The 27,197-nt window shown below is 34.7% G+C and overlaps 1 protein-coding gene across 4 annotated transcripts in view; it reads right to left on the minus strand.

Moving 5' to 3' along the window:
* The window catches only part of CREBBP (CREB binding protein), a 165,424-nt gene that overhangs the window by 85,093 nt on the left and 53,134 nt on the right, over positions 1-27,197 (minus strand). For all 4 annotated transcript variants that reach the window (XM_001363599.4, XM_007499077.3, XM_007499078.3 and 1 more), the window contains exons 3-4: positions 10,329-10,505; positions 43-292 (exon numbers count right to left, since the gene is read on the minus strand). In XM_001363599.4, coding sequence (XP_001363636.1) covers positions 43-292; positions 10,329-10,505 — 427 coding nt within the window. The remainder of the gene's footprint in view (positions 1-42; positions 293-10,328; positions 10,506-27,197) is intronic.

Genomic DNA, 27,197 nt, shown 5'->3' on the forward strand with positions numbered 1-27,197 from the left:
GGCAAACTGCTTACAAGAGAAATTTTAGGAAAATAAACTTACCTTGACAAGCTTTCCCAGCCTGACAATGTGTCATGTGATTTAAAACATTTTTCATGGTTCGACAGTGTGGGAGAGAACAGGCCCGAACTTCTCCATTTGCTTGTTCTCGCCTCTGACATTTATGAGCATGAAGCAGGAGTACCAGCTGCTGCTGTATCAGTTTGCGTTTCTCGGGATCTGCAGTAGGCCCAGTTGCCATTGCTTGTGTTTGTACAATTCCTACAGGCTGTACCTGTGTTTGCATCTGAGACTAAAGTAAAGAAAAAGAGAATTAACTATTAATAAAATTCATGATTTAAAAAGGGATAATATGAAGGATTATTATCAAACAAGCAATTTCCTAACCTGTCTCCACAGGTTGCTTTAGAAAACCTGACCACCTATCCATCATTTTCACTATGCCAAAAGGTATAAAAAGGAGGGGCTGTTGAGGGTGCTATTGCTGCTACAGTAACACTTAGTACTGTGTGGATGAATGTATATAATGTCTAATTTTCCTATAAAATATACAGTGATGCAAAAAGAAAAACTTTACTTAGTCATGTGATAAAACAATTTTAAAAATAAAACAAAATTTCTAAAATAAAAGAGACATTTTTAACAATTCTCTGTAACAAATCATATCCTGTTTTCTGACTGTTAAATGGTTTGGATGAGATAATTTACCAATCTTTGCAACCCTTTATCAAAGTACTATTAATTAACATTAGATTTCTGGGGGGAAATTGTAATAAAGATGAAAGGAAACTGAATTGCCAAAGTAATAGTTTAAATGGTTGTGTTTAATTGTAATGAACTTTAAAATACTTCACATTTCCTAAAAGCCCATTCCATATTTTGAAACTGTCAGATGAAAGAACCATCAGTTATCACCTAGTCCAATCTTCTTACTTGAGAAGTTGATACACATTAAAAATACTAAGAATTTAAATCAAGCCTTGTAGAATACGTCAGAAGACTGGCTATTTAGTAGGCTTCAAGTCATCACCATTTCACTTTGTGGCTGTGCAGCCTAATTTTAAGCATATTACTTCCTAAACTCATTAGCTTTTAAGAGTGCTGAATATCCAAGGAAACTGATCTCCTAAATAGAAGAATTGAGCAAACAAAACGATACAGTGTCTACAAACTATGTGTTCTAAGGAAGTTGGTATTGGTTTCGTTTGGAGATAAGAAAACCAGAAATATTAATCTTCAAATATAAGAAATATTTAATTATTTAAATTACCATATAGCCTAAATAGTTAAACCCAATTAGTAGAACTTATAGCAAAACAAAAAATGCAAATAGAAATTATAGCAAAACAAAAATTGCAATGAAATAGGCTGGATTTGAAACTAGTAGAGAAACTGCCTACTGTGATTACATTAAATATTTGAAATGTTGGAGGGGAAAAAAAGATTCTATACTGGATAGAAAAGAACTAAATGATTTCTAAATTTTTAAATTTTTAAATACTAAGATTCTATACCTCTAAATTTAAGTAAGTCACTCTATATTCCTTAAGAACACTAGCAACAAGATAATGGTGTTTATTATAAAATCAGGGATAGGAACTAATTTTCTAAGAATCTACTCCTTACTTAAAAGTCTAGTCTTGTTTGCTATTAAATATCTACTAACAAAGTTACATTTTTCTATACCTTCCTTTATAAAATCAAAGGTATGGTTTACTTTGAGGGGAAAACCCCCAACAGCTAACCTTAGTACCGAGATGGAATAAAGTAACATACAAGAAAGCTACCATTAAAAAAAACAATTCTAGTATCAATAAAATAATTTTCTTATATTCAAGTCACAAGTTAACTCTAACAATTAAAATGAAGTATGGGACACCTAATGATTCCTTTACATACCATTATCAGAGCAGGACAATCTCTAAAGGCTTTGCAACATGATAGTTTTCTATAAGGTTCATCTGCCTTCATATTCTCATTTAACATTCAATGTACAATTTTGTCCTTATTAAGTATGAAACACAAACTTATTGGCTCCTCCTTTTAACTATACTATTTCTATTAATAATGTATTGCTGATATCCTCCTTGACATTCAAAAACTAGAACTCATCTTTTAGTGCCCCTTCTCTCTTATATAACCACAGTCCCTCTCTAAAATTTTTCCCACAAATACTCACTTCCATTCATTCCACATACTTTCTACTTTCATTGTCCAGGGAAAAATAAAGGCTTTATTGCCTGTTTCTTAGAGCAAAGATTGGCTGGAGAGGGAGGGGTGGAGAATGATGTAACAGGATAAAGCAATCAGAGGGTGGAAAGATGGGTCATCTCACTTTCCCAGCAAGTCAATCCTGGGGCTTTTCTCAAAATCAACTCCTTTTTTACTTTAACCTCTAACATTTTCCCACTGTGCTTTCATTCTATTCTATAAGTTCCTAACTTAAGACCTACATAAGACCTAAGCATTTGCTTACTCCATGGAAATCTATAGCAACAGCAGCTACCACTGAAATACTTGCTCCTACATTTTTCTTTAGTAAAATTATCTCAGAAAATGTAAAAAGTCACCCCTTTTTGTTGTGAGTCAGTGATTCCTACAAAATGTGCAGACATGGATGAGTTATAATCTACTATCCCAAATGTTATATTTATTATCTTTGCCCCTAGACCTAAAATTCTTCCAAACTTCCCTATTTATAGAAAGAGTACCATCATCCTTCTTGGCGCCCAAGTTTCACAACCACTATGTCATCCTCCACTCCTTATTTTTCCATTCTCCATATAAAAAAATTAACCTTCCTTCAGCTCACAAAGAGGTCCATCAACTCTTGCTGGGAGTACGTATCTCAAGAGCCAACAGATTGTTCTATCTGGCTTAGGTCACTCCATCTATGTTCCACAAAGCTGCCTAAGAGGTATATGGAGTTTTCTTTTTATCTCTATATCCCCGGCATCTAATACTGAAAGGTTTGCTGATGTGAAATGAACTTATGCCAAAATAATACCTACTATCAAAACTGTCAAAAACTATCTGAAATGTAGTGGAGTACCTTACATCCACGTAAAAGCAGGAATAAACAAAGTTCATTATACCACACATTGTTGACCTTTTTTTATATTAAATTAGTAAAAGAAGCCATGGAAATAACTACTTCAGTACAGCTATCAAAAGTTACATCCTTTTATTTGTCCAGTCACAATAATTGCCATCTTGCATTTTTATGCCACATTACAGTTTGCAAAGTACTTTCCCATGAATTTAAATTATTTCAACATTCACTTTAAAAAGATAATTCAAAAGGGAGCTAAATTATTTAAGAAAAATATAGTTAACCATTCACCAAAAGTGAATGTTTCAAGTTCTGCCTCTGCCTGGCATACAATGGCTATAATCCTAGGCAAATCATTGACCCTCTCCAAACAAATCAACTCTGTACAACTTCTTAACCTAATAGTGAGATAACGGATTCCATCCAAAAATAAATGAGTATCTACAAAGTAAGATGCCTACATTGAGAGTGAAATAAAAAGAGCCATTGTATTTATGTCATTAGTTTATACCTTTTACTCATAGATCCATTAGCTCATGACATCTGGACTTCATTTCTCACAATGAGAATTCTTACAAACTCATTCTAGGAATAGGCTTCATTTTTTTAGCTTACTTAAATTGCTACCTCCTCCAAGAAATCTTCCTTGACCTACTGTTTTGGACAGTGATCTCTCGGCTCTGGGAGGAAGGCCCAACTTTAACATTAAGTTAAAAATCAATAAGTAAGTTAGAAAAAAGAACGAACAACCAAAAAATAATCCGACTATATAAAGATACTATGGTGACAAGGATGATCTAAACTCAAACTCAGGGCTTACGACCAAAAAGAATTCTTAGAAACACTCAAAAAGGACTTTAAAAATCAGAGGTAGAAGAAAAATTGGGGGGAAAAATGTGAATGGTTCAAGAAAATCATGAGAAAATTTCAACAGCTTGGTAAAGAAGGTACAAAAACCTACTGAGAATTCCTGTAAAAAGCAAAATTGGCCACTTAGAAAAGCTGTATAAAAATTTACAAAAGAAAAAGCACTAAAAAAAATTGGTCATATTAAAAAAAAATCCGGGCAAAAAACTTAAAAGAAAATTAATAGGAAATGTGAAATATCTCATTGGAAAAGAATCTAGGACAGACAATTTAAGAATGATTGTACTACCTGAAAGTCATGATCAAAAAGGGAGTGTAGACATCATATATTTTTTAAATTGTCAAAGGAAACTGCCCTGACCAGAAGCAAAGACTAAGATAGAAATTGAAAGAATCTACCAATCATCTCCTAAAAGAGATCTTAAAATGAAAACTCCTAGGAATATTATAGCCAAATTCCAGAGCTCCCTAGTCAAGGAGAAAATATGGTAAGCAGCCAGAGAGAAACAACTGAAATACCTCAGAGTTGTGGTCAGAATAGAATGTTATCAGCTTTTACATTAAAGCATCAAAAAGCTTAGCATACAATATTATGAATAGCAAAGAAGGTAGGATTATAATCAAGAATAACCTACTCAGGGAAACAAGTATAAACTTTTGGGGGTCAAAAGAAGAATGAATGATTTAATGAAAGAGGATTTTCAAACATGCCTGATGAAAAGACCTGAAGTAAATAGAAAATGTGACTTTCAAATACAAGATTCAAGATGAAGATAAAAAGGTTATAAAGGAAAGAGAAATCATAAGGGATCCAATAATGTAAAACTGTTTACATACCTACATGGAAAAATGACATTTATAACTCCTAAAAATTTTACCATTATCAGGAGAATAAAAAGAAATATAGGCAAAAGATATGGGAGTAAGTTGACTATAATGGGGTAACTAAAATATAATGTTAAGGAATAAGAGAGAGATGACTATGATGAGATGACACCTAAAAAATATTAAATTAAGGTGAGAAAGAGGAAAGAGAGATATAGCATAGCATAGTATAGTAATAGTTATCTCACATATAAGAGGTGGAAAAGAGCTTTTACAATGGAGGGAAAAATTGGGAGAGGGGAGAGACAACATTTAAACCTTACTTTCATTGGAAATAGCTTACAAAAGGCATATCATACATACTCAGTCAAGTATATAAATCTATCTTACCTTAAAGAACATAGAAGGGGAGGGGAAAAAGGGGTAGGCTAACACAAAGAAGGGGATTGGGGAAGATGGTGGTCAGAAGGCAAAAGACTTTAGAGGAGGAACAGGGTAATTGGAGAGAGGGAAGAAGATAAAACAGGGGATGGGGATAGGAAAGAAGGAAATAAAGAATTGTAATGTTGAAAATTTTTTTACATCAAGTTTCTCTGATAAAGGCCTCATTTCTCAAATATATAGAGAACTGAGTCATATTTATAAGAAAATAAGTCACTCCCCAACTAATATATTATCAAAGAATATAAACAGGTATTTTTCATATGAAGACATCAAACTTCAATCACATGAAAAAATGCTCTAAATCACTGATTAGAGAAATGCAATTTAAAATTACTTTGAGGCACAATACCTCATACCTAACAAATTGGTTATTATGACAGAAAAGGAAAATGACAAAACTTGGAGTGGATATGGGAAAATTGAGACACAAAGAGTTACGAACTGACTGAACCATTCCAGAAAGCAATTTAGAACTATGCTCAATGGACTATAAAACTATCCCTACCCTCTGATCCAATACCAATACTAGGTCTGTATCCCAAAGAGATAAATAAAGAGAAAAGGGACCTATCTGTAAAAAAAAAAAAAATCACCATAACAGCTCCTTGTGATGACAAAGAATTAGAATGTGAGTGGATGTTCAACAATTTGGGAATGGCTGAACAGGTAGGTTGTATTGTAATGTCCTGCTATTCTTAGCAGGATGATTTAAAAAAAAAAACTCAAAAGACATAAACTGATGGAGACTAAAGTGAGCAGAACCAGGGGAGCAAAGTACAGAGTAACCCCAATACACAATGAACAATTATAAATGGTTTAACAATATAATGATTTGAGACAGTTCTGAAGAACTTACAATGAAAAATTACTGATGATATGAATGCAAATCAAAACACACTTAAAAGAAACTTATTTTTCTTCAATTGGTTTTGGAAGGGATTGTTTTCTTTAACAATATGACTAATTTGGAAATACTTTACATGACTTCACATGTATGACCTATATTGAATTGACTACCTTCTCAATGAGAGAGGAAGGGAAGGGAGGAGAAAGAATTTGGAACTCAAAATTTTTTTAAATCAATGTTAAGTTTTTTATATGTAATTGGAAAATGAAAATTTTAATGGTTATGTATCTGCCCCAAATGCTTTAAATTAACCATTAAATAGATAAATTAAGATTACAAAAGTCTCCAATATTTTGACATCAAGGAACCCAAATATCACATAACTTATCTTTTACAGAGTAATGATTACTTTTTAAAGTTTCTCTGTTTTTCTAATTCAATCACTGAGGAAGAAGTATAGGTAAGGGAATAACTTTAGTTTCTAAAAAACTTGTTAGTTACCATGTTTGAGGTAAAAAAAAAAGTTGGATAGTTTCCACAAAAACCAAGCACTCTCCCTAAATTCTAATTTAGAGGGAGATCAAGAGACAACCACTAGTTGCCAAAAAGAAAGAAAAATATGCATGACTAAATGTCATTCTCTAATAGCAGCTGCTATCTAGCTAAATACTGTATATTGTGAATTTCAAAACTACTCCACCCTATTCAGATCATTCTTTAGAAGATGGGATTTAGCTATTTCCTGATCAATAACAATAGAGATATTTGGAATAACAGAATCAGGTTTTGGAAACTACAATCTCCACCCTACTCAGGGTAACAAGATTAGGAAGGGCTGCAGCAAAACTCAAGATTTAATTATTTGAGAATATGGCCTTCAACAGACATCTGCAAAAAGGACAGACCTCTGGGCGGTCCAAGGTTAAGCTAGAGCCACCATGGGCACATGTGAGAGACAGAAAGTGAGGTAGAGGACAGCTCAGGAGTGCTCAGGACTTCCTGTGTGGAGGGAGAAAGGTTGTGGGAGCCTGGAGTTAGGAGTTGGAGGAGCCCATAGACTGTTTCTCCATTTTGGTCACTTGAGTGATAGGGACTGATCTCTTTTCTTTACCTTGGCTATCCAGGGCCTTGGGCCTTTGGCTCTGCCTAAGCAGAGTGGGTATTTAAGCCCTATTTCCTTCTCTCCCTTCTGTCTCTGTCTCTCTCTCTCATAATTTTTTTCCTCTTGTTTGTAATTAAAACACCATAAAAAGGTTGACAGCTGACTTGAGTTTTCATTTAGGAATTACATAGCTGAATTCCTTGGCGACCTTAAATTAATATATATCAGTCTTTTAAAGTGATTTCCATATCACAATATCCTCTATTTAGCCTGTTTGTTTTTTAAATGAAATCTAAGAATTTACCTTTGTTTAATTAAATCTTACCTATATGATTTAAAAATTGTGATCTCATACATTTATTAAGAAAAGAATGTAACATAGAATGGAAGCAAGGAAATAGCATTCCATTCCAAGGCCTGAGTGAAAACTTAGAATCAAGAACAAGTTACTTGAATAGGAAGAATGAAACCTTTGCCTATCAGCACTATCATAAGAACATAAAGGTGGGAAAACCAAATGGTTTTTGCAAAGATGTTTCTAATTAAGAACCTAAAAATTTATTATTAATCTCTGAGCCAGGGATACAACTTAGCAAGAATAATGAAAGTAATTCATAATAAAAAAGACAGTTACTAATATTAAGCTACACCTGAAATCAAACAATGAGTATTTATATTAAGTTCCTATTTTGTACTAGGTGCTACAACATAAAAATTAAATAATCCCAGCCATAAAAGAACTTACATTCTTGGGACTGGGAAAGGGGAGAAAATACTATTTATGCATAAAGGTATATTCAAAACAAATACAAGATAATTTAATTTACAGAGAACCAGGAGCTATGGGGAAGAAAAAAGGCTTCAGGTAGTAAATAAGTGTTTCAGATAAGACTCAAAGGAAGAAGAAAAAAAAGAATCTAAGAGACAGAAGTGAAGAGTGTCCAGGCATGGGGGACAGCATGTACAAAGTTACAAAGATAGATGAAAAACAGTATTATGTGTATGGAATAATAAGATCAGTCTCAACTGGCCATAAAATGCAAAAAAGGGAGTAAAATACAAGGTAAAAATACAGGTTAGATCCAGGTTAGAAAAGGTTTTAAAAGTCAAACAAGAGTTTATATTTATCAATATTTAGAGATTTTTTTTTAAGCCCTTACATTTCATCTTGGAATCAATACTGTGTATTGGTTCCAAGGCAGAAGAGTGGTAAGGCTAGGCAATGGAGGTCAAGTGACTTGCCCAAGGGCCACACAGCTGGGAAGTGTCTTGAGGCCAGATTTGAACCTAGGACCTCCCATTTTTAAGCCTGGTTCTTAATCCACTGAGCAAACCCAGATATTCAGGGATTTTATTAAGTGGGTGACATGGGTAGACCTACACTTCAGGTAAATCACATTATAAAAGCTATGTGGGGAAGGGGACTTGAGTCAGGGAGACCAATTAGAAGATGCCAAAGTCCAGATGAACTAATTTGGTTATGTGGGCTAAATGAAAGTGAAGAATGGAGGATAACACCCAATGCTATAAACATGAGTTAACATGAGTTGAATATGCTTAGAGTGAAGGGAAGAGGTCTGTGTCTCAGAAGGCAGTAATTCTACAACATAAGGGTTAGGGCAAGAAGTTACTATTAGGCATTTGACAGTTATGTGAAAAGTACAAGTTGACTGTCATTATATAGTATTTGTACAACCTAAAATCCATAAGTGTCAAAAACTAAAATTCATAAATAAAAGGACCAACCTTCACTTTTAAAGAAGTTGTATGTAGTAAAGAAAGGATGAAAGCAACTGACTATTGTGGTGTAAGGAAAGAATCAGAAAATGTTAGTTACAATCCAAAATCTGCCATTAATTTACGGTGTGACCTGAGGCAAGTAATTTCTCTGAACTTCAGTTTTCCCATCTGTTAAAAGAGAAGGGTAGATCTGAATTATCTAGAAAGTCTTTTCCAGCTATAATTTTCTATAAACTTCTAGGATCTGGCTATTAGTCAAAGCTCAGAATTCATGAAACTGTCAAAAGATATAGTCCCACATTCTGTCTTGCAACTTTTAAAAGACTATCTCCTGTACTAAGCCTAGCTTCACTCCAAGATTTCACAAATTCTCTCTTCTACCAACCTCAGAAACCAGAAGAGAGAGTACTTTGGAAGCAAGTTTCATAATCTTCAGCAGTAATGTGCTTTATAAACTCAGTTTTTCAGTGAAAGAGTAGAATATATCCATTTTAAAAAAAAAGAAAAAAAGGTTATAGGTAAAACCTGGTTACACCTTAAATGTTTTGAATTTTCAAAGTACCCAGGTAATAAGTCTAACTATTGTAGTAGAAGATGTCCTATAGCCAAATGCAGAGGTTTAGATTTTTTTTCAGAAAGATAACATTTTGAATTGACCCAGTACTTCTGTTGCACTGAGTTTAAAAAGGTTATTTTTCCTGGGGGCAGCTGGGTAGCACAGTGGATTGAGAACCAGTCCTAGAGACAGGAGGTCCTAGGTTCAAATATGGCTTCAGCCACTTCCCAGCTGTGTGACCCTGGGCAAGTCACTTGACCCCCATTGCCTAGCCCTTACCACTCTTCTGCCTTGGAGCCAATACACAGTATTGACTCCAAGATGGAAGGTAAGGGTTTAAAAAAAATTTAAAAAAAAAAAAGGTTATTTTCCCTAATATCTCTGTAGTTACAGCATAGCAATTCTTCTCATTTTAAAGATTTGGGGCACAATAACATTAAAATCTTTGTGTATTGGTTCCAAGGAAGAAGTGTAGTAAGGGCTTAGGCAATAGGGGACCCAGGGTCACAAGAGCTAGGAAGTGTTTGAGGCCAAATTTGAATCCAGGATCTATCTCTAGGTGTGGCTTTTAATTCACCTAGCTATCCCCCCTAAGAACACATTTTTAAGGACATTCATTTTCTGCACAGCAATAAAGTACCAATGGGAACACAGGAAAAATGCAGCCTGGCCACTCTTAATTCTTCCCTACATTTTAGGCTGGCATTGTCTGTCCAAAGAACAAGTAATTTGTTCCTCTTCAAATTTCATAATTACAAAAAGATTAGGCTAATTACATAATAAGTACATAGGTTCATTTTCTGGTAGCAATTTGGAAAAAATAGTGATTTCCACTTAAAGAAACTATCAAGTTATTTCTGAAGAACCAAAGTATTAAGTGTTAATAAAAACTCACCATATTTGGCACATTGGTAACTGGAGTATTTTTGATGTCTGAAGGAAAGGGTGGCAAACTGTTTACCATTCCTGGTTTACTTGGTAATTGAGGGTTTACTCCAGCAGCTCCCATTTGTTGCCCTCCAGTTTGACTAAACGGCTGCCCAAATGGACTTGTGTTGCCAGTCATTCCCATCTAGAACAAAAACAGAGAATATCAGTTATTGGGGTCTGATTAAAATACAAAGAAAGGGCCCTGAAAAATTTGTGTTCAAAATGGTTATTTTCCATTTAAGCTTTACCTCAATTGTAAATAGCATCAATCAATCAACGATTAAGTGGCAAGCATTATACACAGAAACTGGGATAGAAATACCAAGAATGAAACAAACACTGCTGGCAATTAACTTATTATAATCTAATCAGGGAGGTAACTAGTAGTTTTTCATATACAAACATATGTTAGATGTTAGTGTGTGTATAATATAAAGACACATATGTACGATAAATATATGGGCAACACACATATGCACACACACAAATATACCTAGTACTTAAAATACAAGTTAGTTTTTAGTACTAATATTTGGAAGGATCAGAAAAGTTTCACTTAGAAGTTGCTTCAACTGCATCTTAAAGGAAGAAAGGACAAGTCTTTGAGGCAAAGAAAGATAAAGAAGGAAAATATCCCAGGTATGAGGAAAAGGCTGAGTAGGAGATGAGTGAGGAACAAAGAAAAAGCCTAGCTGAACTAGATTGAAAAGTAGGGGAGGGAAAATAAATCCTGTAAAAAAGCTGGAAGGTTGGGGTCAGATTATATAGGCATTAAAAGCTAAACATAAAAGTCTATATTCTACTCTAGAAGCAACAGGAAGTCACTAGAATTGGCTGAGCAAAGAAGTCACAAGGTAAGACTTGAAAAGTCACAAGAAAATATAGACTTGGAAGAAAAGGTCTACAACATAACCTTATGTATGTTCATAATGGGTTGTGCCTGAAACCTACCTGTCAAAGGATCTAAACACATACAAAGGCTGCATCAAAATATTGCTCTGAAACCCTAATATCTAACAACCTACTTATAACCAAACCGTGCCATCTCAACATGAGAATACCCAGAAAGGGTAATCCTTAACATTCAAATGGCATAGGGAAGTGATGGCGAACCTTTTAGAGATGGAGTGTAGGGTGTGCCCTGCCTCCCTACTATGCCACACACAGGGGAAGGAGTAATTGTTCCCATTGGACTTCTGGGCAGAGGGGTAGGTGAAGTGAGGAATGTCCTCAGCGTGTACAGAGAAGAGATGGGGAGGGGAGCAGCCCAAGCCCTCCATTTCCCTCCAGCTCTGCCCCTCTGAGCCACACACCTCTCACCCCCTTGCATGCTCCCACTGGGCTGCTGTACAGAGGGGCGGGGAATGTGAAAAAATGTCACCAAGCATGGTGGAGAGGGTGAGGGGAGCAGTTCAGCCCAAGTCCCTATGCCTTTCTAGTAACAGGGTGGGGCGGGCACATGCCCATAGTGCTCTGTGTGCCACCTTTGGCACCCATGCCATAGGTTTATCATCCCTGGCATAGGGAAACCTCTCAGCTAGATCTTAATATTCAATTATTTTGGAAGTAATTTAAGAACAGTTTGTCATTTTCTCCATTCATGGTCCTTTACAATTTCTTCTATAATAGTCTATATAAGGTGGGTATACAAGTAAGTAAATAACTACAATAAATCCCCATTATTTGTGGTTTTACTTTCTGTAATTTCATTTTTATCTGCGGGATCCAACATTTCAGGTACCCTGATGCTGAAGCCTCCACTGGCAGGTGAAGGGTTTCAGTTACCTACAGTCAACCCAAGAAGCTTTGGATAAAGTAAGGGGATGGGAGTGGGGCATCTCTCTATTTTCACTTTTTGCATTTTCACTTTCTAAAATGGTCATTTTGTGGAGGTAGGAGACCACAAAGCACTTGTAGGATGGTCTGTGTCAGTCTAGTTAGCTAGGGCCCTACTATTCTAGGAATTAAGGACACACAAAATTGAGGACAAGATCTTTCCTAAAATCTTACACTAAATCAAACCCAAATAGTAAAAAGGGTAGACATTTCCAGGCCTCCCAAATACCAATTTGTATCTAAGATTGTCCCCAAAATGGAAAAGAATTGAATACCATTAGGATCAGCATTGGATGATAACCCAAAATTAATATTTCCAATTTTGTTCCAAATGGCCAAAAGTAGACTACTACAGAAGAATTCTTATGAAGATCTGAGATAAATAAAAAACTTGTGATTACAGGAATAGTTTCTAAAACAATGGTCACCATTTGTATATGTTGTAATACTACCCCCTTTCTACTACTGAACAAAAGTCACTTTATACTATTCCATGGAAATGGGATGGAACAGGTAGAAGAGAAATAAAAATTTCCAATAAAGTAGGGTTGTAAAACTTGGAAGAAAGATTGGTAACAGGAAACGAATGAACAAAAAAATGAGAATGAGACTTGACTAGCAGAAAAGACTAATGAAAAGAATTCAAGGAAACAAGGACTCAAAAAAGGTATCAGCAGAAAAGATGCTTATGGAACAAACCTTGAAGTTAGGAAACAAAAACTATAGCTACAACGGCTATACCAATGTTTGTCAATTATCCATCTACATAGTAAATAAACCCACCCCTACTCTGAAATTCTTCACACTCTAAATAGTAAAATAAGTTTAATATTTTAAGCAGATAAGGGAGTTTTACTTTTTACTTTGATGATTCACTATAAAAAAGAGGTAGGAAAAACAGGATAATGCTGTAGTTCCAAAGTCTAAATCCTATGATTCTATTAGGAAATTTGCTTGAATCATTAGACAGTGGTAGTGATAAGAGCAAGATTTTTTTCCTCTGGTTCAGACCTGTGATTTCACTAATGTAGGAAATTCCCTCTATAAAAACAATCCTATAAATGCACTGAAATAATCTTGGAAAATCGCCTGGCTCACCGAGAGTTTAAGTGACTTCTCCAGAGTCATACAACCATTCATTAAGCATCAGAGGCAAAAGTTGAACCCAGAAAAAGATTAACTGTTGGAAACAGAGCCAAGATGGAAGTGTAGCAGAAAGAATATATCACACCAAATCAAGAAATCCAAGAAAATGTCAGTGACTTTTCTAGCCCAGGTAATAAAGGCAAAAGTCTGTGTATAATGAGGACAGAATTTAGTCAAGAGCACACAGGGAGCTTTCTAGTTCCCTGAGACTGGAAGAGGACTCAAGCTAAATTCAGCAGCAAGAAAAGGTCCTAAACCCAAACTAGGCCACTTCAAACTCACACAGAGTGCAAAATAGGTACTAAATGGCAGCTCTACTGCTCATGACTTGGTTATAGTTGGTAGCTATTGAATGTATACTGATTGGGGAACAAGTTCAGAAGCTGAATGTCTCTAGCCTGAGGAATGAAGCACAGTCTCAGTTCCAACCTTTAGACCAAGCAAAAATCTGCAGAGGAATGAAGACAGGAATTATAGACCAAAGAGGAGATTATACTTCTATATTTTCAATCTGCAGTTTTCTAGTTGGGTGACTGAGAAAGGGTCCAGCAGCAGTTAGCTAGAACTGTAACCAGAGGCAAGTCCATAAGAGTACTGCACAGATTCAAACCCAGGTCAGAAACCTGAAGAGCACAGACCATGAAGAGTAGTGATAAGATTTTGCCCCGGATCAAACTGATTTTGTGAGAGAACTGAAAGCTTGTAGGTTCCCAACCTAAGATCCTGGAATAGCACAATATTTAAAACATCTAAAAAAGCAGCAGCAAGATCAAGATAAGCTCAGGCAGTTGAACCACAAGGAAGAGAAGCCTAGCACTAACTAACAAAGAATTCACAGTCAAGAAGGAAAGTAGAAATAAAGAACAAATGAGAAAAAAAAAACAATCCATCATCAAAAGCTACTATGTCAATAGAGTGGGTAAAGACACAAATCTAGACGAAAAAAAATTATTCTAAAACATCTAAAAGCAATGCCTCAAGGAAAAACACAATTTTAAATATAAATTCAAATACAATTTCTGGAAGAGATGCAGAATTTATTTCAAAAAACAGTATAAAACATTTTCATAAAACATTAAATGAAAATGCTAAAAAAAAAAGTTGGAAAAGAAATGAGTTACATAAGAAAGAAATTCATCCATACCTCTTAGAACTAGAGTGCAAAGTGGAAATAGAAAGAACACAAACTCACTTCCTGATAAAATTTCAAAATGAAAACACCCCAGAACTTCAAGTACAAAGAACGAATATTTTAAGGATTAAGAAACATATATGACTTAGCAGCCACCCCTATAAAGGGCACCGAGAACTTAGAATGATATTCCAAAAGGTAAAGGATAGGCTTATAACCAAGAACTTACACAGCATACAGAGTATAATGCTACAGAGGGGAAAAAATTAAGACATTTAAAATAGAGCACTTCTATTAATTCCTGATGAAACATCATAACTACTAGTCAAAGTAGGGAAGAAACAGAAACACACACACACACACACACACACACACACACACACACACAGCACAGCACAGCACAGCACAGCACAGAAATACATTTAATTATCTTGAAACTTTATTGTGAGAAGGGTTCCAAAACCTTCAAACTGCCAAAAGGAGTACATGACATAAAATGAGTCAATGGAATCACAAAAATAAATGTAAAGTAAAATATGTGTCCGCACGTCTTCTCTATCTTGAAATTTATTTTTTTAATTTTAGGTTTTTTATTTTCCTATTAAGAACCAAAAGTGGGAGGGGAAAACGGGGGGGGGGGGGGGGGGGGTCGCATGGGTGCAGGCAAGCTGGATAGCTCAGTGGATTGAGAGCCAGACCTAGAGATGGGAGGTCCTAGGTTCAAATCTAGCCTCAGATACTTCCTAGCTGTGTGACTCTGGGCAAGTCACTTTCCAAATCTTTGCCCCCCTAAAAAGACCTACTTTAAATTTTTTTTGTAGATATTGGTCCTTACCCTTTTTATTTTTTTATCTATTGGATTCAAACCTATTAGTGATATTGCTGGGTCAAAGGGTATGTCCTGTGTTATAGCCATTTGGACATAAGTCCAAATTGTTCTCCTCAATGACTTAAATCATTTCAAAACAGCCCCAAATAACAGTGCATTTATTTCCAAGCTTTCCCATATTACCTCCATGTTTTGTCATTTTACATTTCGGTCATAATACTCAATCTAATAGGTATGAGTTTGTACCACAAAGTAGTTCTAATTTGGATTTTTCTAATTAATAGTGATTTAGAGATTTTTTTTTTTGCATCATCATAGTTTTCATTACTTTGAGCTGCCTATTCAAATCCTTTACCATTTATCAATTGGGGAATGACTTGTATTCTTATATAGTCAACTCATTTCTCTATGCATGAATACTTGTAAAAAAATTTTTGCACCATTATAATTACTGTGTATTACTTTCCATACTATTTACCCCTGTTTAGTTTCTGACCTCTGCCTCCCCTAATTGCCCTCTTTTCTATCAGCTCCAGCCCTCTTCTCCTATTTTCCTGTGGGGTAAGACAGCTTTCTATATCCAACTGATTGTGTATGGTCTTCCCTCATTGATCCAATTCTGATGAGAGCAAGTTTTATATACTCTCCTCCTTACCTTTCCCAACCTCCCCTCCACTGTAAACTTTCATGCCTCTTTTATGTGTAATAACTTATTCCATTCTATTTTTCCCTTTCTCCCCTTACCAAAACATTCCTCTTTCTCAAGTCATTATTTTATTTTTTTTATAATGTCCCATCATATTTGACTCACACCCTTGTCTTCTGTCTATATGTACTCCTTCTTATTGCCCTAATGACAAAATTCTTTGGAGTTACAAGAATCAGCTCTTTATGTAGAGATGTACACAGTTTAACTTTATTGAATGTCTTTTGAGTTCTCTTTCATGTTACTCTTTTATAATTCTCTTGAGTCTTGTATTTCAGTCAAATTTTCCATTCAGCTCCAGTCTTTTCATCAGGAATGTTTGAAAGCACTCTATTTCATCAAATACCCATTTTCGCTCTGAAGGATTATAGTCAGTTTTGCTGGGTAAGTGATCCTTGGTTGAAATTCTAGCTCCTGTGTCCTATGGAATATATTTATGCCCTTTAATATAGAAACTGTCACGTTTTGGGTTATCCTGACTGTGGCTCGAGGCTCCATTATATATGAATTTGTTTCTTTTTGGCTATTTATAATATTTTTTCCTTGACCTGTGAGCTTTGGAATTTGGCTATAAGACTCCAGGAAGTTAAACTTTTGGGATCTTTTTCAGGAGGTGATTAGAGGATTCTTTCAATTTCTATTTTGTCCTCTGGTTCTAGAATATCAGGGCAATTTTCATTGATATTTTTCTTGAAAGATGATATCTAAGCTCTTTTTTTTAATCATGGTTTTCAAATAGTCCAATAATTCTTAAATTATGTCTCATGGATTTATTTTCTGTCAGTTGTCTTTACCATGAGATATGATACACTTTTATCCTTTTTTTCACATTCTTTAGACTTTTATTATTTCTTGATGAATTATAGTCATTAGCTACCACTTGGCCAATTTTAATTTTAAAGCTTGATTTTCTTGAGTGAGCTTTTGTACTTCCTTTCCAAATGGCCAATTTACTTGTAAAGAGTTCGTTTCCTTGGTGAGTTTTTTTATCTCTTTTTCCAAAGGACTTTCATTAAATTTTTCTCTTCCATGCACTTTTGTATAAATTTTTGCCATTTGGGCAATTTTGCTTTTTAAGAAGTTCTCTTCTGTGACTTTTGGTGCCTTTTTTACTAATCAGCTTGTTCTGTTTATCAAGGTATTAATTTCTTCAGTATTTTTGTGCTTCTTTTATCAAGTTGTTGACTCTTTTTTCCGTGATTTTCCTGTACCATTCTCATTTCTTTTCCCAATTTTTCTTCTACAATTTTAAAAATCCTTTTTTTAGTACCTCCATTAATTTTTTTTGAGCTTAAGAGAAATTCTTGTTTTTCTTAGAGGTTTTGAGATGCAGCAGTATTGACTCTTGTCTTCTTCTGAATTTAAGTTACTGTCACCAAAATAGGTTTCTATTTTTTTCTTTTTTTGTTCTTTACTTATTTTCCTGCATTTTCCTTTTAGTTAAAAAAAAAAAACTATTAAAGTTGGGCTTCATAACTGTGAAGGGAGCAATGTCCTAAGCTTCAAGTTCTTTATGGGGCTGCCTTCAGAGCAGACACAAGGATCTGTTTTCAGTTCTTCTGAGATGAAATGATTTAATGAGAAGTGTGTTTAATATTCTCCCATCCTGTGCTCTGGTCTGTTAATTAACCACAAACACTCTTTTACCCCTTTGAACGGTGACCAGGGTCCCCTGCAACCCTGTGGCTTCCAATACTGGTGTATGCTGGTGCTCCTCCTCATCCTACAACTGTGTTGGAGGACTATGACCTGGTTTTCCATATGGGCAATGTGACATGTCAAACTCAAGGAGTCAGAAAAAGGACCCCTGAAAATTCCTCCTGGGGACAAGCCCTCTCACCATCTGTGGCCAAGAGGTCTGGAAGCCTTTACTGCTGCTTCAGCAATGCTCAAGGTCTTTTGTTTTGGTGGGGCCTGCCCAGGTATATTGAGCTCCACCTTTCCTCTCATGCACTAAAGTCCTCATATCAGTCTTCTAAGTTTTGGGGGGCTGAAAAATTTCATCTTTGCCTTTTTGTGGGTAAAGCTGATCTAGAATTCATTTTGAAGCATTATATTGCAGTTTGTTAGAGAGTAATTTGGTAGAAATCAGATGTGTCCTTGTACCTTCTCTGCCATTTTTCATTCACCCAAACTTTCTTGAATGCAATTAGCCTTAAAGTCCTTTTCAGCGGTTAGTCTATGATCCTATGATCCACAACTCAACAAATGGTTAATGAACTGAAAAAAAATTGGGGAAAAGTAGCTAGTAATAGTGCTATGACTTCCATTTTATAAATGTGAAAACTCAGAATGGCTTATGTGACTAATCTGTAGTTGGACAGCTAGCAAGTGTCTTAGGTTCAATTTCAACTAAAGTTTTCCAGACTAACTTCAACAATTGATCCACTATACTACATTACTCCTTCTACTCTTATGAATATGTAATGATTTAATGAGGTAAAAGTATAATATATGTTGAATTAACTAAATAGGGTTATACTATAGTACTAGATTCCAAATTTTCATTAAGAAGAAGGAGATAAATCACCTGAACTATACCTTGGTTCCAATGAAATACTGTGTTCAGTTCTAAGAACTCCATTTTAGGAGATGGACCAAAGAAGAGGTGATATGGTACCATATTATGTGAGGATCAGGCAATAAGCTTAGAAATAAATAAGCCTTGTGAAGAGTGAGTTCCTCATTAGTAGAGGTCTTCACAAAGAAGTTGATTTATTTTTTAAGTTTTATAACTTCTGTGTTCCCTTCTAATTCTGAAATGTGTTATCTCTATGAACAGAGTTGATTAGAGTTTATACTTCATGTTACAATAAAAATTTTATCAAAGGTCATTTGGATTTAAAAATGACTCAATAATCTATCAATAAGCACTTAATAAGTGCTTACTAGGTGCCAGGTACTTAGAATACAGACAGAAATGAAAACAAGTCTTCCTTTCAATAAGCACACATTTTATTAAGAACTTGTGTTCTTTTTTTTTTCATTTATGCATATTTTTGATTCAATTTTATTCTAGAATGGCTATATTAAATAAAGAAGGAAAGAAGTATGAAGGACTTTTAATAAATTAATCCAAAAGATGTAGCAACTGTTGTATATAAGCATACCCCATGACCCAATAATCTTTCTTAAAGAGTATACTTAATGATATTTTAAGCAGGAGAAAAACAAAGATTCAAAGCAATTTTTAAGTTAATTTTCTTTCAGACATAAATTTTCCCTCTAGCTCCTCCTTCTCATCGAAGGGAAAAAACTAAAACAAGTCTTGTAACAAGTGAATATAGTCAAAGCAAAACAGAATCCCAAAGTGTCTGTCTAAAAATGTGTGTCGGTTTATTATTCATCACTCATCTGCCGATAATTTGATCCTCAAATTAATCCAGGAAGACAGGTACTATTATCACTCCCATTCGACAATTGAGGAAACTGAAACAGACAGAGGTCGACTTATTGGAGGTCACACACCCATAAACTATTTGAGGTCACATTTGAACTCAGGTCTTCCTGTCTCCAGGCCAAGCACTCTCCACTATGACAGCAAATGAAACACATTAACTTTTATTATCTACTTTTCTTTAAAATATTTTATTTTATAAATAGTGAGTGCCTTTATGTGGCAAAATGGCTTTTATTTCATTTTTAAGTTGACAGAAAAAGTCAGCTTCAACACTGATTTAGAAAACACATCTGTGTAACTATAAAAGAATATAGTGAAAGAACAATTATATTACTTCAAAATCCATGAAAGGTATCAGAAAGGAAAAAAAAGCCTTGTGGAAAGCTTATTAAGAAGATTCCAATCAAACAGATCATCACAAGAACAATTATTAAGGGAAAAAGGAAAAGATAAATAATAAATAGATGGAAAATGGAATACATTATCAGCCTTTTAAAAAAACAATTTATTCTTATCCTTGATGACAGTAGGACTAACTAGTATGGACTATAGCAGCATCTTAGTATCTAATAAAGCCCATTCACTTGGCATATATTTAAAAACTTTCCAGCATGGAAACTATTAGAGCTTATATATTCTGAGGAGTATTTAAGAAGTTAAGTTTTGGGCATAGAAATGGGACATTTGTGCTGAACTATAAACTCAAATTTTATCGTAAAAAAAAAAATTTTTAAACATTAAGAGAAAAGGTAACAAAATAATTTGAAATAATTATTTAATAAACTATTCATGACTAAAGAAACAAATATTTCTTTTGGCAAAGCTATAACCAAAATTTGTTTTTCCTAAATTCGGATTTTTAATCCCATTTCTTTACTTGTAAGACTATTTATAAAACAAATTTAAAAGTTATGGCATGAAAAAAATTCAGAGGAAAATGGCCAAAAGCATAAACTCGCCTAACTTGATGCCAAAGATTAATTTAGGGGCATTAACTTCTTTTAATTGGCATTAAGAATGAGTTAACCAATGGCAATGGCTATATCATATTCATTAAAAACCAAAAGTAGTGGGGTGCTGATGGTGATGGTGGTGTTTTTTTGGCACTCTACCCACAGCTGGATGAAGGTCAAGTAAAACAGTTTCCATGAAAAGACACAGCTACATTCAGTTGTCCTTTATCACATAGTCTCTTGGAATCCTTCCAGTTACTCATCTTAGACAAATAAAAAACAGAAATACCAACTTATTACAAAAGCCACCGATACTCCTGTGGTCATTGAGAGAACATATGTATTATATATCAAAACTGATAAACACCTGGAGTTTAAGAAAAACTGGAAAAAAAAGATGTAAATATTGCTAGGTATACTTTGGAGGTCCAATACTGCTTCTTTCTTCTTCTACAGCTGCTACTATAAGCTAACTTATAAATGGTATGAGGAGACAGAGAAATTTGTTAACTCAGAATAACTGGAAATTTCTCTTAAGGGGGAAAAATACTAAAAGGAAGGTAGGGACATAAATATTGCCTGGATTCTGACTAAATGGACAGAGCATCAAATTAGTTCATTGTTAGTGTGTGTATATGGGATAAATGAGCTCACCTCAGCATGCTAAAGAACACAAAGAGAAAGAATGGTGTGATCAAAAAGTCTTGTAAAAAAAAAACTGGATAGAAATTTAGAGGAAAGTAGGATTGGACTGGCATCAGACACTATAACAATAAATTGCAAATGGTTAAGTTATTCCAAAATTTAAAAGTTATCACTGAGATGTTTAGAGGGAAATGTTGAAGATATATATGAAACCAGATTTAAGATTAACTAAGAAAGGATAAAACAGATAGCTTTGGTTATTTAGACATATGACTTAAAATTAAATGGCTTACCAGGCATCCATCACATAGCCTTTGTGAAAGAGGGGGGAGGGAGAGGGAGAAAGGGGGAAGTACTGGGGAAGAGAGGAAACAATAAGAAAGGAGAGTGCAGAAAAAAATAGTCACAGAAAACTTGAACCTAGGTCTTGCTCACATCAACTCTCCAGCCACAACAAAACATTCTTACTTTCATTTTAGTAAGATTGAATTTTAATAAGGCAGCTAAATGTCTTAGTGGGTACAGACAGGCCCAGAGAGTTCAAATCTAGCCTCTGATATTTCCTAGCTATGTGACCTTGGGAAAATCACTTGACCCCAATTGCCTAGCCCTTCCAACTCTTCTAACCTTGGAACCAATACTGTATTGATGCTAAGACAGAAATTAAGAGTTTTTAAAAAGAGAGAGAGAAAAAAAAGAGTACTTGAACAAATAAAAGCAGCTGAAAGAAGAAATGAATCGTGGGGAAATTGTCGCCTTAAGCATCTATGATTAAATGCCAGGGGACGATAATCTACAGAAAATTGATACACATCTGCAAAATTAAGAGCCATTATCTAATTGACTGACCAAAGAATATGAACAAATACTTTATAATATCATTTTGCAAAGTGCTCAAAATTAAAAACTAAAACAATCAGGTATCCCCCTCACAGCAATAAAAATTTTGGGGAAACAATTTGGAAATTATTTAAGAGAAGCTATGAAAATATGAATTGTCAATCACATAGTTCATATACCAAGGTGATCTGAAAAGACTCTTTTTTTCCTTTTGTTTACACCCTTACCTTCCACCTTAGCATCAATACTATGTATTTGTTCCAAGGTAAAAGAATGGGAAGGGCTAGGCAATGGGGGTTAAGTGACTTTTCCAGGGTCACACAGCTAGGAAGTACCTTAGGAAGACTTTTTGAATCAAAATACACACAGCAACACTCTCTCTAATAATAAAAAATAAAAAACCATTGATATTGAATGAAAATGAGAATGAAATTATGATGTAGTCTGGTGATATCCCTCTACTATTAAATAAACACAAGTGTCTCCCGTCTGCCTCCAAAATAATGAAGTATAAAATCCTATATGGCTTTGACAAACTTCCATTCCCTTGTCCCTTCCTTTCTTTCCAGTCTTCCCATATCTAACTCCTTCTATATACCTTATGACACATTAATTGAAGTCTCCATTCATTTCTCTGCTCAGGAGGTTGATAGCATTTTTCATCCTAAATCCTTCAGAATTGTTTTGGGCTGTTGTATTACTGAGAATAGCTAAGTCACTCTTACCAACTATGCCATTTTCAGTGGTTGTCCCATATGCCTAGAACTATCTCTCCTCACCTCTTCTTCCTGGCTTCCTCCAAGACTCAGCTAAAATCCCACCTTCTAAAAGAATCTTTTCCCAGTCCTACTTGTTATGAGTGCCTTCCACCTGAGATTATCTCAATTTTTACCCTATATTTCTGTTATTTGTATATAGTTATTTGTATATTGTATACCCCCATTAGACTATGATTTCCAAGAGGGCAGGGAATGGTTTTGCCTTTATATTCTAAGTATTTAGTACAGTGCATTGTGGTAGGCAAATGCTTAATAAATGCTCACTTAGGCTAAACAAATTGTGGTATATGTTGGTGATAAAATACTATTGTGCTGTAAGAAATGATGAGCAGGACAATGTAAGAAAAAATTGAAAAGAACTACATGAACTTCTGCTGAGAGAAATAAGCAGAATCAGGAGAACACTGTACAAAGAATGAGCAATACTGTACAATGATCAACTGTAAAAGACAGCTATTTTCAGCAATATGATGATCCAAGACAATTCTGAAGAGGTTATGACAAAGAATGCTATCCACCCCCAGAGAAAGGTCTATTGGAATCAGATGTAGATATTTTTCATTTTGTTTATTTGTCTTTTTATTTGGGGGTTTAGGGTTAATATGAGTATTCTCTTACAACAATGGCCTGTATGCAAGTATGTTTTGCATGATAATGCATGTATAAAAGAGATCAAATTGCTTACCATCTCTGGGAGAGGGGAGGGAAAAGAGAGAGGGAGATAATTTGGATCTTATAATTTTGGAAAACATATGTGGAAAATTATTATTATATGTTAATTGGGATAATAAAATATCTTTGAAAAATAAATGATGAACTTATGACAAAGAATGCTACCTACCTCCAGAGAAAGAACTGTTGGAGTGGGACTGCAGATCAAAGATTTTCACTTTGGTTTATTTGTGCTTTTATCTGGGAGTTTGGGATTAATATGAGTGTTCTCTTACAACAATGGTGAATATGCAAATATGTTTTGCATGATAATGCATGTACAATCCAGATAAAATTGTTTACCTTCTCCAGGAGGGAGGGAAACAATTTGGATCTTAATTTTGGAAAAACATATGTGGAAAACTTATTACATGTTAATTGGGAAAATAAAAAAACTTTTTAAAAAAGTACCTGGCAAATCTGGCCTCTGACACTACCTGGCTGTGTACCCTTGGACAAATCATCTAGCCCTCAGTGATGGTGAATCAATGGTGTGTGTGCCAAAGACGGCACACAGAGTGCTCTCTGTAAATACGTCTGCAGTTAACCAGAGTTAGTTATTAGAAATCCAGAGGGACTCAAAGTGAAGCTGTTCCTACCCTCCCCCTATCCAAGTACCTAAGGACATTTGTCACTTCATCTGCCCCTCTGCCCAGCAGCCCAATGGGAACACTTCCTCTGTCTGGGGTAAGGTGCAGGGGGGATGGGATGGGACATGGGGGGGCTCATATGTTGCATGAAGTGGCATAGATGGCAGCCTATTGAATCTGTGGCAAAGGTGATTCCTGTGGTGGGGTTGGAGAGGACCTAGGTTTAAGAGGAGAATAGTTCACAGCATGGCATAGCTGGAGGGGAGTGGAGCTTGTGCTACTTTCCTCCCCCTCTCCACATGTGCCTCTTCATCACCCGCCCCTCTGCCCAGCAGTCTAATGGGAGCACTTCTTCCATTGACTGAGGAGGGAACAACATGCCAGTTCAAGGTAGCTGGAGGAGGGATAGTTGGGGTGGGGGTTGGGGGCGAAGCATAGCACTCGGTCTAGGGGCAGCCCCAACACTACATTTCTTAAAGATTCACCATCACTGGTCTAGACTATGCTCTTCTGTCTTAGAACTGATACTAAGACATAATTTCTTTAAAAAATAATTCAATAAAAATAAAAGATTATGATCAGAAAAGGGAATTTTGAAGTTCAAGGTTACAATAATAAAAGTCAGCATTTACATATATGCTTACTATCCCCATGTGGTCAAACCATTCTCCAGAGTTATCTTGACTATATCTAGTTTCAGTCTAATATGTTTAACTCACAAAGTTAATTCCTACATTCGACTAAATCTCTAACATAGAATGTTCCAAGGAAGACTAAACAAACAAGATCCAGTTGTATAGCTGAAAACCACCAACAGAAAATGAAAAAGAATTCTAGGAAGTAACAGAAAAATTTAAAAACTTACAATCAATGCCTTCAAAATTAGTACCTACTCCCAAATTAATTTTGTAAATTAAAAAATGTTCTATTTAAACTTTCTAAGAAATACACAATCAAGTTAAAGTTCAACTACATTATTGATGGAATAAGAATTGTAAAACTCTCTATAAAGGTTACACCAAAATATTTATATCAGTACTTTCCTTTTGGCAGTAAAGAACTAGAAACAAAAGGAGAGGACAATAGAATGGAGAATAGCTAAACAAATGGTTGTGTATCAATGATACTGGTCAGTAAGACATTGTGTCTATAAAGAATCTGAATGAGGAAACAGACTTTTATGGACTGATGCAAAGTTAAGGCAACAAAATCAGAAAAATAATGTAAAATATTACTTCAATGATGTAAATGGGAAAGAGGAAAAACAAAACAGAATGTTATATAATCATGATAAACAACATTGGTGATAGAGAAAAGAGGAAAAAACTTATTGCCCAGCTGCTCCATGCCTTGGAGAGATTAGAGACTACAGTTGTGGAACACTATATACTGTCATATACAATGATACCTTGGTTAGTTTTGCTCAACTTATTTTAATCCGTTTTTTATCCTTTAATTTCAAGAATTATTCCCTGGAGAGAAGGGGGCTTGATCTATATTAAAAAATGATGATAGAAAAACGAACACAAACTGGATATATATATATGATGAATAAAATTGGCATTCTGCATCACAGATATGAAAAACCAGCCTACAAACCAGATTTTAAAAATAAAAATAAAATTTAATTATTCATTTATTGCATAAAGGTTTTAAAGTTGATTAATCAAGTAAGTCTGTGGGAAATAAATGAGTCATTACATGAACTTGAGGATCTTAGAATCTAGGCAGATACACATTGTAATTATTGGAAAATATGGTATATGGAAAATTATTGGAAAATTTTATAAATAATTATATTTATGTATTAATAAAATACATTAATGAATCTGGCTGAGCTAGTCATTTCAGAAGTATTCAATGAAGTTACAAAATGTTAACCTTCTCAAACACGTGATGGATATGTGACTTCATTAATCAAAGCTAAAATCCATCCATAACAACTTTTCTCACCTGACTTTTTCCCCCAAGGCCTCTCAAAAATCTTCCACAGGTAATCCAATCAAACATGCCAGGGGCTATCTATTGTATCACAAAATTGTGGGTAACAACAAAGCACATGAGTTATCCATTAAGTTACTCTTCACTCTAGCTATTGAACCAACTCTTTTTCATCCATTTATCTTTTATGCCCCCTCCCTCTAGCAATTTTTCACTAGCAATATACTGCTGGGTCCACATAACCACCATCAGTCTCTCCATTATCATTTAGATGACATGCAATTTTAATTCTTCAGAGAATGTGATGTTCCATACTTCATAACCATATGGTATCACTAGAAGAATAATATGGCTCTTTGTTTTAACACAGAAGCTTAACATCATTAAAAGCACTGCAGCTCACTCATTTACTCATTTCTGGCCCTGGTTCACTATTCATCTGCATTCTCTATTTCAGGATCAATAATATGTACTGATGTATTAACTCTATTGACTATCAATTCAACTTTATCTCAAAATTTAGAAAACGGGCATTCTTCATCCACAGGGTAAGTCTTAGTTTATGAAGATTAGCAGAATTTAAAAATAATTTTAGATCTCATTTCTAATTTAAGAAATTGTACAATGTTCTGAATTTGAGTTACAATCTATAAGGTTTAAGATTATTAGATGAAGACTGCATTGAATACCCTTCCATGACAATGTCAGGCATCTTTAGCAAACATATCTCCCTACTTTATGCCTTGCTTTATATTCATTTTTAAAAAAAGGTTAAACAGTTAATTACATTGTTATGTGTTTCAAGATTTTTTTGCATTATTTTGATACATACATCAAAAATACTTCTTGGGAGATCTTTTTATAAAGTCAAGGATCAGTAAGTAAAAGGGAATCTTGTATTCTTTGCAAACTTCAGCTAACTAGGTAACTGTAAAGAAGTATGAGGGAATACAACTGCTTAATCAACCTTGAGATTTTCATTTAGGATGCCCTCAATATATGTTTAGTCTTCCACACTCTTAACTCACCAATTTTGTTCCCGATACACCCTAAGAATGTTATTTAAAAAGAAAAAACATTTTGGTAGGAGTATTATTTGAACCAAAGAGGAAAAGTATAGATGGAAATGAATGGCCAAGTAATCCTGACAGATTAAGGGAATGTGAGAAAACATGGCTGTTTAAATATTGAAATTAATTCATTTAGATATAAAGTTTATATGTTAATTGCAAAATGCATCCCAGAACAAGTGAATCAAGTGGATTAGTGTGACTATCTTTCTACAACTCCACTAACAATGATTATTTTAAACTTTTATAATCTTTG

The sequence above is a fragment of the Monodelphis domestica genome, chromosome 7 (assembly GCF_027887165.1).
Source record: "Monodelphis domestica isolate mMonDom1 chromosome 7, mMonDom1.pri, whole genome shotgun sequence".
In the NCBI taxonomy this organism is placed as follows: Eukaryota; Metazoa; Chordata; class Mammalia; order Didelphimorphia; family Didelphidae; genus Monodelphis; species Monodelphis domestica.